Source organism: Topomyia yanbarensis, chromosome 2 (assembly GCF_030247195.1).
Source record: "Topomyia yanbarensis strain Yona2022 chromosome 2, ASM3024719v1, whole genome shotgun sequence".
Classification (NCBI taxonomy): domain Eukaryota; kingdom Metazoa; phylum Arthropoda; class Insecta; order Diptera; family Culicidae; genus Topomyia; species Topomyia yanbarensis.
The window spans coordinates 203015816-203030666 of record NC_080671.1 but is presented as its reverse complement, the minus strand read 5'-3'; the positions used below and the strand labels follow the sequence as shown (position 1 = coordinate 203030666).

The 14851-nt window shown below is 38.2% G+C and overlaps 1 protein-coding gene across 1 annotated transcript; it reads left to right on the top strand.

Moving 5' to 3' along the window:
• The first annotated feature begins 7773 nt into the window (after positions 1 to 7773).
• On the top strand, positions 7774 to 13143 carry LOC131679992 (uncharacterized). Its single transcript, XM_058960731.1, has 5 exons — positions 7774 to 8125; positions 8429 to 10297; positions 10655 to 10825; positions 12233 to 12439; positions 12697 to 13143. The coding sequence occupies exons 2-5, from the start codon at positions 8750 to 8752 to the stop codon at positions 13141 to 13143; spliced, it is 2373 nt and encodes a 790-aa protein (XP_058816714.1). The 5' UTR covers positions 7774 to 8125; positions 8429 to 8749.
• The last annotated feature ends 1708 nt before the right edge of the window (positions 13144 to 14851 follow it).

Genomic DNA, 14851 nt, shown 5'->3' with positions numbered 1-14851 from the left:
AATCAACATAGTTATCCACAAACCGTCCTTATTAGGACGAAGGCAAAATGGAAAAAGAATTTAATTAGAAAGTTTCTTTTATTAACTAGTATCACAGAGAACAGACGTCCAACTTCAGCATTCAACTTGTGTAAAATCTCTAACGGTTTCGAAGGTAGTTTGGATATCTAAACCAGGTGCGCTACTGTCGTCATGTTTTTTGTGGCTGAGTGCGACAGAATTGACAGCGGTTATTCCTCTACCCAGTCAAACTAGTCCGGAACCGATTCGGACTTCCAGCATGAATTCCAGCTCACATGCGTCAACCGATAGAGTCGGTATCGGTTGTTTTCATTGAGCTAGATTCCATGCTGAATCCATCCAGGATTTCGAACCGGTTCCGGAATCGGTTTGACGGATAGTTGGGATAGGTTGGTGTGGCGGCGCTAGTGTTTTTCGTATATTAATTCAAATGTTTACACACGTTTTTTAAATATTTTTGTTCGATCATGGATGTCTGTTCTCTGTGCTAGTATTAAGTTTGCGCTTGGTAATTCTGTACTTTTACCAGTGAATCAGAAAATGTTTTTCTAATCTACAAACCCGAAGGTTTTTGCAAATCCTTCCAAAAAAATCAGTGAATGTGGCAACTCTACCACTAAGCGAAAGCTACACCAAAACGAATGATGAAAATATTTTCATTTATCGAACAAAAGGACGTCCTTCCATCTGCATTGTAAAGTCAATAAATAGGAACACCATGATGAAAATCGTGCTCATTCGGTGTGAGCTGCGAAAGGGGAAAGATCGTACGGTTGTACGCAGTAAAAACAATCGTCGGCAAGGTTTGATTTGTTTTAAAAGATTCCCGTCTTGAATCAACATAGTTATCCACAAACCGTCCTTATTAGGACAAAGGCAAAATGGAAAAAGATGGGTTGGTAATGTATATGACATAACAGGGGTGTCGTGACCACACTTCGAAGCTATTTCAAATCTTGCAAAGCATAAATTGACATAATTTCAATGATTGTTCCTTTATGAATGAAATGACAAATTTTCAGGTCAACGCGGCAATAACTTTGCAATTTATAGAACAATTTTATATTTTTAGTTATCATATATTAACTGTCATCTCTTCCAAACAACTTAACCCTCTGCTGCCAACCACGTGGTTTTGCAGGGTTAAGGAGAATCATTGTAAAATGTCCAATACATAATTTTATGTTGTTACCTCTACTAAAACCACTTCAGAACACTCCCACCTGTCATACATGTACATTGTCTGCATGTTGAAATCATTATATGAAATTATTGACCTGTATTCAACGCGGAGAACTCGGTAATAAAATTGTTTTGCTGAATATACTAACGAACGGGATCCCCAGGAAAATTTCGCTGAGCCCGGTGAATCGAACTTAATGCGCAAAATTTAGCCATTTGAAGGAGATACAAGCAGAATTTTAAGAATATGAGCATCACGGTTATGTCCCGGACATTACCCGCCCCTAGTTTTTCGCTAAGCGTGTTCATTTCTGTACGGAAAAGATTCCGATGGCTGTTTCGAGAGATTTTAACATTGATATTTCAAAGCAAGAAAATTGTTCATTTCATGAATGAATGTCTCAACGAGCTTAGAATCCAGCGCATCCCCTATCAACGCAGACGCCAACAACAAATGTTCTTTTCAGAACCACCATAATTATTATAAAGAATAACTTGAAACATTCCCACATATTTCATTGAGTATCATTCGATTTGAATTACAAGTCAAACGAGTAGTCACGACACTCCGGTTATGTCCTAGACATTACCCACCCATCTTTTTAATAGTGATTCAGACTATTCCATTGTCAGTTTTAAGCTTGTAAACATTGTTGCCCTAAACATGCTTAAATCGTCATGAATACCAACAGCATAGTTGAGCAGTTATTCATATCTATAGCACAGAGAACAGACATCCATGATCGAACAAAAATATTTAAGAAACGTGTGTAAACATTTAAATTAATATACGATACACACTAGCGCCGCCACACCAACCTATCCCAACTATCCGTCAAATCCATTCCGGAACCGGTTCGAAATCCTGACTTGATTCAGTATGGAATCTTGCTCAAAGAAAACAACCGATTCCGACTCTATCGGTTGATGCATTTGAGCTGGAATTTACGCTGGAAGTCCGAACCGGTTCCGGACTAGTTTGACTGGGTAGAGGAATAACCGTTGTCAATTCTGTCGAACTCAGCCACAAAAAAACATAACGACAGTAGCGCACCTGGTTTGGATATCCCAACTACCTTCGAAACCGTTAGATATTTTACACAAGTTGAATGCTGAAGATGGACGTCTGTTCTCTGTGTCTATAGTATTTGTCATGATACTACAGTTTAGTATTACTGATCTCATAGTTATTACTACTATTTCAGCGAATAGTTAAAATAACTACAAAAGTCGGGTCCCAAATACTATACTTTTTTGCTCAGTGTATATTTGCACTAATGTTATTGTTATTTATCAGTGTGCAATCGGGCAGTCTCAATAACCTATTTTTGAAACCTATGGGCATTAACTGTACGCCTGCCGTTTCACCGTTGCACATGTCAGTGTGTGCAGAGCTTTATGCACCTATGACGGCGCACCTGGCTTCCCATGAGCGTTATGGCGGCTCAGAGCCTGTCTTTCCATGTTGCTTACTCGACCAGGAGAAAATAATTGGGCAATAACCCGAGCATACTATTTTTTGGTATTCATACAAAAACTTGGTATTAATTGATTATTATACCTCATTGAGGTATTAAGCAGGTATTCAAGAAACATTTTTCAATACCTGCCTAATACCTCAATGAGGTATAATACTTTATTCACAGAGAACAGACATCCATGATCGAACAAAAATATTTAAGAAACGTGTGTAAACATTTGAATTAATATACGATACACACTAGCGCCGCCACACCAACCTATCCCAACTATCCGTCAAATCCATTCCGGAACTGGTTCGAAATCCTGACTTGATTCAGTATGGAATCTTGCTCAAAGAAAACAACCGATTCCGACTATCGGTTGATGCATTTGAGCTGGAATTTACGCTGGAAGTCCGAACCGGTTCCGGACTAGTTTGGCTGGGTAGAGGAATAACCGTTGTCAATTCTGTCGAACTCAGCCACAAAAAAAACATAACGACAGTAGCGCACCTGGTTTGGATATCCCAACTACCTTCGAAACCGTTAGATATTTTACACAAGTTGAATGCTGAAGATGGACGTCTGTTCTCTGTGCTTTATTTTAGTATTATTTATGTATTCCAGTGATTTTTTCAAATACCAAATCAATACCTTATTAAATACCTTCATAGTGTGAATTTTGTTACTGGAAGGTTGAAAAATGTTTTATTATTATTCAGGTATTATAATAACTCGTTTTATTATCAAATAGATATTTGTAGAACATATCTGTGTTATTTTGTTTTGGTATTTTACCTCTTATGTAGAACTCATTAATACCATATTGTGGTAAACAGTCGTTGGTATTGATACCTAAATTTAGTATTCCGCAGTTATTTTCTTCTGCTCGGGTAGGGATACATTGCTCCTATGCACATCCACACACAGGCATACATACATACATACGAGCTTACACTCCTACATACATCCATATTTGACACGTTTGTTTCAGAGAGCGTGTAAGGTGCCATCTAGTCTGTTCAATTCTATGAAAAATTAACCGACCATCGCGTTAGAGCCCACGTCATAGTGGAAAATTTCGCATTGAATCCGTTTCTGTCTTTTACTAATCTCCTTTTTGTCTCCTAGATCCGAAGCGTATCAATGGAATATTAATGGATACGGTAAACATAGTAGTCGCAGTGTTAGTCCTTACTCGCGAATACTTTTTCTTGCGACTGTGCTATTTCACATTCATCTTATAACAGAATTCGATTATCCCTGTTCTTGTAAATATTCACATTTGTTACGATCCTCAATTTTTTCTATCATCATTATGCTGAGCAGCTAGACGGGAGAAGGCGTTTTAGAGTTTCACAAAAAGAATCTCTGCCCGTAAAGGACATGAGAAATATTTATCCACGATTCCCCAAAAAAAATTCTCAAACCGAATGTCCATCTGGTTCGACTTAAACAGACTGCATCGACACGAAAGCGTTGCTTACCATTTCTGAGGTCGGTGTGCTTGGTCGAGCTAAATAATCTGAAAAAAGTCCTAAATAAATAACTACATATTTCTTAGGTGCCAGTCCAGTACTCTTGCCCGAACTGACCTATACCCAAGGTCAAAGTCAACAACTAACAGGATCCACATATCCCTCTATCCAAGCGAAAATATATATCCATTTGTAAATAGAAGCACACGTCTACCAACCAGCCATGAAGACATCCGAATCAATGATAATGGACCGTGCCAGTCGAAGGTCACAAGCCTAGCACCATCCTGTACAATCCCTGAACCACAGAGAACAGACGTCCAACTTCAGCATTCAACTTGTGTAAAATCACTAACGGTTTCGAAGGTAGTTTGGATATCTAAACCAGGTGCGCTACTGTCGTCATGTTTTTTGTGGCTGAGTGCGACAGAATTGACAGCGGTTATTCCTCTACCCAGTCAAACTAGTCCGGAACCGATTCGGACTTCCAGCATGAATTCCAGCTCACATGCGTCAACCGATAGAATCGGTATCGGTTGTTTTCTTTGAGCTAGATTCCATGCTGAATCCATCCAGGATTTCGAACCGGTTCCGGAATCGGTTTGACGGATAGTTGGGATAGGTTGGTGTGGCGGCGCTAGTGTTTTTCGTATATTAATTCAAATGTTTACACACGTTTTTTAAATATTTTTGTTCGATCATGGATGTCTGTTCTCTGTGCCTGAACTGTTTGAGCTGGAATAATAATGTGTGTTAGTGTTACTTACAGATTACATTTCAGGGGTAGTGTCTCACTTTCTCTTTCAAAACGTGATACATACGAAGTTGCAGCTTACCGCTGCTTATCTCATCTGGTATTTCGACACCGTCAGTCGATCGTCTCATAGAATCGATATCTCTGTCATCGAATCCGCCATTTCCTTTGAAACTCTGCTGTCTGAAGCGAAAAAGACATATATCACTTCATACATATTCCCTAAATTTAAAATCAACAGACTGTCTACCTTTTAAAAAGCAGAAACGCTAATGATGTCACCATCAAGAATACGTCAAACAACCTTAATTGACCCCTTTCCACACCAGTTTGGCCTTACCAAGCCGTAACGTGGATGGCGGTGTTAAAGTTGGGGTTGAAGCAACATCTGACGTAACTCCAAATGTATGAGATCCATGACTGACTTGAATAGTTCCATTGAGTTTTGCATTTGCATACCTTACATAATTAGACTCACTGTTCTCCATTCACCCATTTATACATTTGCACTCATCTGCCCCTTATTATAGCATTTACAATGCAATGAAGCTCAGCCGGGATGACACATTCTTATCATTTGTCAAGAATTATACTACCCACAATCGCAAGTCATTCCCATGTTCTATGGGATTGCCTATCTACACGGGACTGACTTGCGATTATAGGCAGTATAGTGAGTGCATGAAATTGTTTTTAGCGAAGACATGCTTGAATTCGCAGCATCCAATTATGCGAAAAGGTGATTCGAAAACTACATTAACCTAGAAGTACTAGATTTGACGGGAAACGTAATTTCTTCCTCAATTATCGTACTGGGCCACTGTAACTGATCGCAATGGTGGTCAAATGTAATCCCAATGGGTGAGGAGAAACCATATATTTACTAAATGTTAACAACTGTTCAAATCGTTTCAATAGTCCCTCCCAAACTAAATATTTAAATTTTAAACGCAAAATATTCAGTCAATCAACATAGAAAGTCTGAAATAAAGTATCTTAATCGGTCGTAGTTCTTCATACAAGCGCACAATTCTCCAAAAAGCTTCGACAAAAGTTCCATGGGGCCCCTGCAACAATTCATGTTCATAATGTTGAAATATTGAGAATATTTTATACGCAATTTACCAATATTATTTATAGGACGTAGTATCTCTTGCCACTCGGGACAGTACAAACAGAATGAATGAATCAGATGTTGCCACTTCTCATACCTACGTTGCCCACTTCTCATATATACACATAAACATATGTATCGCTAGAGTAGAATGCCTCTCAGCAGTTAGGTAGCCAGGGCGGTGGTAGAGTAAATCACCTTTTTGATAGAGCAGGTTTGGCGTAATAAAGTATGCCTTCGGGGCAATTTATTTGGCTAACTAAAACGCTCTTTTTTGATTGCCGGAAACGGCATTGATGACAAACATTTTATGCTTTTCAGATTCGGTATCAAACAGTAGTGTGGTGAATACCCCACCCGGTTTCTCACACTACAGTTTGCGGAAGGTTCAGCACTTAAGCACAGAGAACAGACGTCCAACTTCAGCATTCAACTTGTGTAAAATTTCTAACGGTTTCGAGTTTGGATATCTAAACCAGGTGCGCTACTGTCGTCATGTTTTTTGTGGCTGAGTGCGACAGAATTGACAGCGGTTATTCATCTACCCAGTCAAACTAGTCCGGAACCGATTCGGACTTCCAGCATGAATTCCAGCTCACATGCGTCAACCGATAGAGTCGGTATCGGTTGTTTTCTTTGAGCTAGATTCCATGCTGAATCCATCCAGGATTTCGAACCGGTTCCGGAATCGGTTTGACGGATGGTTGGGATAGGTTGGTGTGGCGGCGCTAGTGTTTTTCGTATATTAATTCAAATGTTTACACACGTTTTTTAAATATTTTTGTTCGATCATGGATGTCTGTTCTCTGTGACTTAAGTGTGGTGACGACCACACCCGGTTTCTCACATTTAAGTGCTTTCGCTGGATAATTCCACTTCGTTTTCTGCTTTTAGGTTATGGGCCCAGAGAAGCTATTCTAACAGATAGTTTACTTTGGATGGATTTCGTTTAGTTTTAGAAGAGACCACCGTTTCTTTGGCCCAGAGAAGCTATTCTAACAGATAGCTTACTTTGGATGATTTTTTATTTAGTTTTAGAGGAGACCAACGTTTCTTCGGAACAGAGATAGCCATCTTTTGTTTGGTTACGTTGGCAAGGGTTGTAATCTATTTCTTGATCAACGGTAGTTTATGCGGACAGGTAATTTGTCATTGACTGGCTTGCAGACAACGAAGCGATTTTTGCTACCCAGACAGCCATCTTTTGCTGTGGGGTGTGATGTGTACACCTATACATATTTGATATGAAGCATATTACCTTATTGTATAAATCTTGAATTTAACGAAAACTACGAGTAACGCATAGTAACGTTAGGCACTAAATTGAATAAAACTGTCATTTCGATCAGGACATTGGACTGGACAACACGTATATTTTTAACAGTGACTTAAAAGAAAACCCTAATACAATATAATTGGCGACGAGGTGAAATCACAGAGAACAGACATCCATGATCGAACAAAAATATTTAAGAAACGTGTGTAAACATTTAAATTAATATACGATACACACTAGCGCCGCCACACCAACCTATCCCAACTATCCGTCAAATCCATTCCGGAACCGGTTCGAAATCCTGACTTGATTCAGTATGGAATCTTGCTCAAAGAAAACAACCGATTCCGACTCTATCGGTTGATGCATTTGAGCTGGAATTTACGCTGGAAGTCCGAACCGGTTCCGGACTAGTTTGACTAGGTAGAGGAATAACCGTTGTCAATTCTGTCGAACTCAGCCACAAAAAAACATAACGACAGTAGCGCACCTGGTTTGGATATCCCAACTACCTTCGAAACCGTTAGATATTTTACACAAGTTGAATGCTGAAGATGGACGTCTGTTCTCTGTGGTGAAATAGTGAAGTTTTTTTTTAGACGGGCAAACGGAAAATTTTCTCCGCCCGACGGATTTCTTTCCAAGAAAAAAATAGAAGGTAAAATATTGCCGAGACGGCATCCAGTAGCTGCACAGCGTGAAGCCGAAGACGCCATTGGACAAAAGGCAGCGTCAGCAGACAACGTAAGCAGCATACGGGACGCATACCGTGCGAGACGCCATCGTGAAATTTTGTTCGACGGTTGCAGTGTGCTGCGGTGAACCAAGACGATAGAAAAGGTAAGGGAAAAAGTTTTCCGGCCGAAAAATTTCGAAACATTTTTTGTCCGTCAGAAAATTCTCGACAGATCTTTATATAAAAAAAAGAACAAAATTAGCGTAGAAAGGAATATTTTTAATTAACCGCGTGGTGACATTTTCTTTTGTTCCAAGCATTTTCTTTTATTTCTTTCACAGCGATTGTGCCAGACCAGACAAAGGAAATCCTTTTATAAAACAATTAAAATAATACTTTTGTTTTCGTTTTCAGGAATAATTGTATTATTTGATTTAATCTAAGAGTGTCTTTCCGTATATTTTTAGTTGGAAGGACCGGATTGCCAAAGGGAAAAAGAGGAAGCAAAGGAAAAAAAGTAAAGGAAAAGGAAAAAAAAGAGGAAGCGAAGGAAAAAAGTGAAGGAAAAGAGGAGTATAAAATTATAAAAAAAATAAAGCGACAACTGTCGACTATTGGGCCAAGGCCTCAATCATCAAAGGGTGAGTCAATTTAAGCTTTTTTTAGTTCGCGCGCCTGCAATAGCAGCTGATTAGTTTCTTTTGTTTTTTATTCTCTTTTGTTTTTTATTCTCTTGTTTTCTGTCTCTTTTGTTTAAAATTAATTAAAATTAAAAGAATTGTTAAACAATGGCTCAGAATAATGGGCACATGGCCTCAAGCATCGAGCCGTATCGGAAAGGCACTTCCTTTTCGGACTGGGCCGATCGTTTGGAATTCACGTTTTTGGCTAATGAGGTTTCCGAAGTTCAACGGAAATCCCGTTTTATGAATTTATGTGGGCCATATGTTTATTCACAGTTAAAATTAGTTTTTCAAAATGGAACGTTAACAACAGTGGGATACACAGAGATGATAAACAAGTTAAAACAAAGGTTCGATAGAACTGAACCCGATTTGGTACAGCGGTACCGATTCAGTCATCGAGTACAGCAACCCGATGAATCCGCAGAAGATTTTGTTTTGGCAGTGAAACTGCAAGCAGAATTCTGCGGATTCGGGGCATTTAAAGAAATTGCTATTCAGGATAGGGTTCTCGCTGGGTTGAGGGACGAAGCTCTCAAGCAGAGGTTACTTAACGAAGAAAATCTTACTTTGGAATCCATGGATAAATTCATAACAACTTGGAACATTGCTAAGAGCAATGCCAAAACATTAAATAGTGAGCTTCAGATTCCTCCGGGGTCGCAGTTACACCATTTGCTTAGTGTTTATAGCAAGGCACAAAGCCTGAACACTAATGCAACTCCTGAAAAACAAAGTTTTGTCAAAAGGCCGGTGAGAGAGCGGTTAGGGTTCCAACCGTATACTAAACATAACACACAATCACACAATAACATGAGACATTATCAAGATTACAATCAAAGAACACGAAAACCGGGAGAAAACAGTAACAATTATCACAACAAAAATAGACGCAGGCCCGATTATTCGCAGATAATTTGTGATTTTTGTGGGGTCAAAGGACACATGAAAAAGAAATGTTTTAGATTAAAGAACATGAAACGGGATGCGGTGAAATTTGTAGATACTGCTAAGCCAGGTACAAGCGCGGAGAAGCAACTTAGCACCCTAATGGATAGGATGACGACAAAGCTAAACGACGATGACAGCGATGATGATCGGAATTCAGGTGAATTGCAGTGCATGTGTGTGACGTCACTTAATAAAATAAGCGAACCGTGCTTGATCAATGTCTCTATAGATAATTGTCTAGTAAAAATGGAGGTCGATAGCGGCTCAACGGTGTCAGTCATGGGTAAAAATCAATATTTTTATTTATACAAAAAACCCTTAAGCAAATGCAACAAACAATTGTTGGTGGTTAATGGGTCCAAACTCAAAATTGAGGGAGAGACTAATGTTTTGGTATCACTAAATGGTCGTGAAACTAAATTGAATCTGCTTATTTTGGATACTGATTTTAAATTTATGCCTTTACTGGGCAGAAACTGGCTGGATATTTACTTTCCTCAATGGAGGCAAATTTTTTCAAATAATTTGATAATTAATGAGAATGTAAACAATGTGAACACGCCAAATGGTGAAAATTTAGTGGAGGAAATGAAAAATGAGTATGCCACAGTATTTATAAAAGATTTTACAACGCCTATCAAAGGATTTGAGGCAGATTTAGTTTTAAAAAGTGAAGCTCCAATTTTCAAAAAAGCATATGATGTACCTTTTAGATTGAGGGATAAAGTTTTATTATATTTAAACAAATTAGAAAAAGAGAATGTAATAACTCCGGTAAAGACCAGTGAGTGGGCTTCACCGGTCATTGTAGTAATTAAAAAAGATGACCAAATCAGACTGGTTATTGACTGCAAGGTATCTATAAACAAAGTTTTAATACCTAACACTTATCCTTTGCCGGTGGCTTCCGATTTGTTTGCAAAATTGGCAGATTGCAAGATTTTTTGTTCTTTAGATCTTCAAGGAGCATACACTCAAGTTGCCTTAACTGAACGATCTAAGAAATTTATGGTTATCAATACAATCAAAGGTTTGTTTACATATAACCGTTTGCCACAGGGAGCATCTTCTAGTGCTTCGATTTTCCAACATATTATGGAGCAAATACTAGAGGGAATTGAAGGAGTGTTTGTTTATCTTGACGATGTTCTGATTGCAGGTAAAGATCTGGAGGATTGTCGTAGGAAATTAATTTTAGTATTGAAGAGACTTGCTAATGCCAACATTAAGGTAAATTTAGAGAAATGCAAATTTTTTGTTACTGAATTAAATTATTTGGGACACATTATTGGAGAAAAAGGTTTACTGCCTAGCCCAGACAAAATATCTACAATACAAAGGGCAAAGGTTCCTAAGAATGTGAATGAACTGAAATCCTATTTAGGTTTGATTAACTATTATAACAGATTTGTGGCAAATATGTCTTCCAAATTGTATTATTTGTACAGTTTGTTGAAAAAAAATGTTCAATTTAAATGGGACGACAATTGTCAAAAGGCATTTAACGATAGTAAAAAAGCATTGGTTTCTGCCAATATTTTGGAATTTTATGATTCAAAGAAGGAAATTATAGTAGTAACAGATGCCTCAGGCTATGGCTTGGGAGGGGTGATAGCACATGTGATTGATGGTTTAGAGAAACCGATTTGTTTTACATCTTTTACGTTAAATGACGCACAAAAGAGATACCCAATTCTTCATTTAGAGGCTTTGGCTTTAGTTTGCACAATTAAGAAATTTCATAAATATTTATATGGGCAAAGGTTCATAGCCTATACTGACCACAAGCCATTGATAGGAATTTTCGGGAAAGAGGGCAAAAATTCAATATTCGTTACAAGGCTCCAAAGGTACATACTAGAACTTTCCATTTACGACTTTGAAATCCGGTACAGGCCTTCTGCAAAAATGGGTAATGCGGATTTTTGTTCGCGATTTCCATTGGAGCAGCAAGTTCCCTGTGAATTGGACCAAAATTTTGTAAGGAGCATTAACTTTAGTAATGATTTCCCAATAGATTTTGTCATGATTGCCAAAGAGACAAATGACGACCTGTTTTTACAACAAATAAAGACATTCTTACGTGATGGTTGGCCTAAAAAGTTAGACAAACGCTTTATGGACGTTTTTGCCAATCAGAATGAGTTGGAAATTATAGATGGATGCTTATTGTATCAGGACAGGGTGGTCATTCCACGACAAATGCAAAGCGGGATACTTAAGCTTTTGCACGCCAACCATGCAGGCATAGTTAAGATGAAACAATTGGCAAGAAGACAAGTCTACTGGTTTGGGATAAACAAGGATATTGAACAGTATGTTGCTACTTGTGAGGTATGCGGTAGCATGGTAGTAGTGCCAAAAACAAAGGTTTTGTCTCATTGGACACCTACTACAAGACCCTTTAGCCGAATTCATATTGATTTCTTCTATTTTTCACACCACACTTTTCTATTGATAGTAGATTCATACTCAAAGTGGTTGGAGGTAGAATGGATGAAGAAGGGCACGGATTGTGCGAAAGTATTAAAGAAATTAGTAGCTTATTTTGCAAGATTCGGTTTACCAGACGTTTTGGTATCAGACGGGGGTCCTCCATTTAATTCTATGTCATTTGTTGCCTTTCTGGAAAAACAGGGGATTAAGGTACTAAAGAGTCCTCCCTATAATCCATCCAGCAATGGGCAAGCTGAACGGTTGGTAAGAACCACCAAAGATGTTTTAAAAAAGTTTTTATTAGAACCAGAATTGGTCGATATAGGATTGGAGGATCAGATTAATTTGTTTTTAATGAACTATAGAAATAATATAGTGACAAGTCACGGGCAATTTCCCAGTGAGAAGGTATTTTGTTATAAGCCAAAGACAATTTTGGATTTGGTAAATCCAAAAAAATCTTATAAAAACATTTGTTGGTACCAGATACCCCATGTGATGAGAATAACGAAACAGATTCGTTAAACCTTAACAAACAATCAAATGATTGGTTAAATTATTTGATGGAAGGGGACTTGGTATGGTACAAAAACCATAATATAAATTTACCTAACAAATGGATCAAAGCTACTTTCTTAAAAAGGTTTTCAACTAATACATTCCAGATAATGGTTGGAAGCGCAACCGCGATGGCGCACCGCACACAACTTAAGAGCTGGACACGTCACGAGCTACTTTCGAGGCCTAACGTCCGCATCAAGCCGGGCGCTCGAGAAAACCATCCCACTGAAGAATCAGAAGCTGGATACGGCTCAGAAGACGAACCATTCAGGGGGTTCTCTGAGGTTCGGGAAAAGGCCAGGAAGCTAAAACGTGACGCAGATGAGGCGAACTTGCCGAACGTGAGTCTAAGGCGTTCGAAAAGGATTCGAGTACAAAATATGGATACAGATTACATTTATAAGTTGAAAGCCAGGAAGAGAAAACGTGACGCAGATGAGGTGAACTTGCCGAACGTTAGTCTACGGCGATCGAAAAGAATTCGTGTACAAAATATGGATTCAGATTACATTTTTAAAATAAGATTTAAAAAATTCACTAGTCTCAAATGAGATTTCGAAGTTTTGATTATAAAGATATGAACTTTATTGTTTGATTCGTTCGAATTATAGAATTATTGTTAAAGAATAAATAATATTGTAAATAATCTTCTAAAGGGTGGCGACTGATGTGTACACCTATACATATTTGATATGAAGCATATTACCTTATTGTATAAATCTTGAATTTAACGAAAACTACGAGTAACGCATAGTAACGTTAGGCACTAAATTGAATAAAACTGTCACTTCGATCAGGACATTGGACTGGACAACACGTATATTTTTAACAGTGACTTAAAAGAAAACCCTAATACAATATAGGGTGAAGTCTTGAATATCGTTGGAACAGGTTGTAATTTATTTTGATCAAGGGGAGCCGTTTATACGGACAAGAGTGGTTTGCAGGCAACGGAGCGATTTTTGATTGCCGGAAACGGCATTGATGACAAACATTTTATGCTTTTCAGATTCGGTATCAAACAGTAGTGTGGTGAATACCCCACCCGGTTTCTTACACTACAGTTTGCGGAAGGTTCAGCACTTAAGTGTGGTGACGACCACACCCGGTTTCTCACATTTAAGTGCTTTCGTTGGATAATTCCACTTCGTTTTCTGCTTTTACATAATACGTCTGAAAAATGCGGTAATGGCCATATAGAGTAATTAGGTACATCAATTTGGTGATACTGTTTCCGTCGTTAGTGATGTTTTACATTTATACCATCGCAATAATGTTATCAATTTGTTAGTTAACACTATTTGCCTATTTTCAATAGGAACTCAATTTTCGAAATACATATATGGTGGGATATGCTTCAATTTTTGTACTTCTGTATCAATAGTAGAATATGAAGAATACAATCCATGCATGCTTATGTAACACAATAATTTCATAGACCAGCTAGCACATACTTAAGTTGTCGGTGAACTATACAAGGAGCAACATCGAATTTGCCTATCATTCTCTAATCAGTCCTAGTTCTGATACGGCAACATAAAAGACAATCGATGGCCCGCCGCAGCAGAAGACGTGACGTTTATCTACTTCTATCGCTAGAGAACACCGTGTAAAAACAATCACTCATGAAATCAGAAATTTATAGAAGTAAGCGGATAAATCCAGAACTTTAGATATGATCCTAAACCTTAAACCAGATCTGAAAACCTAACAACAAAATACGTCCCCTATTCCCGAAGACCAAAACAAGGCCTTCCATTCCCACCCCAGAACGTCAATACTAGGCGACTATTCCCGGGGGATGAGAGCAGCCGCGAACCCACAAACAAATAACCAACATCTTACATGTAACGAATAAGAGTAAAAGTATACGATGAGTTTATTTTCCCCTGTAGCTATATACTCTCTAAAAATGATCCATGCAGTAATGGAACATGCTGTTAGCCCTCAAATGCATGGAAATCATTTTCCTCGGTACTCATTTTTCTGGTTGGATACAATCTATACCTCTTGTTAAGCCTTTATATCAAGGAATCCGGTATGTTGCAAAAAGGCAACAGTATGCATTTAAGGGTTAAATTCCATAAATACATCACTTCAATTGACTTTCAATGCCGAAAAGTAGACACGCATTCCCAATCATCTATATTGTTTGATGGCCTAAACAAAATATATGTTACAAAATGAAACCGATTCCATGTTTCAATCAGATTGTGAAAATTGAATTAAGAAGATTCATTTTTAACTGGCAAATACTAT

What these genes read in the sequence shown, in the direction of transcription:
- LOC131679992 (XM_058960731.1), top strand. Translation starts at nt 8,750, where the DNA reads ATGGCTCAGAATAATGGGCACATGGCCTCAAGCATCGAGCCGTATCGG. An exon ending in TTGCTAATGCCAACATTAAG is followed by an intron (nt 10,826 to 12,232) that starts GTAAATTTAGAG and finishes CTGGAAAAACAG; the next exon opens with GGGATTAAGGTACTAAAGAG. An exon ending in GGCAATTTCCCAGTGAGAAG is followed by an intron (nt 12,440 to 12,696) that starts GTATTTTGTTAT and finishes AATACATTCCAG; the next exon opens with ATAATGGTTGGAAGCGCAAC.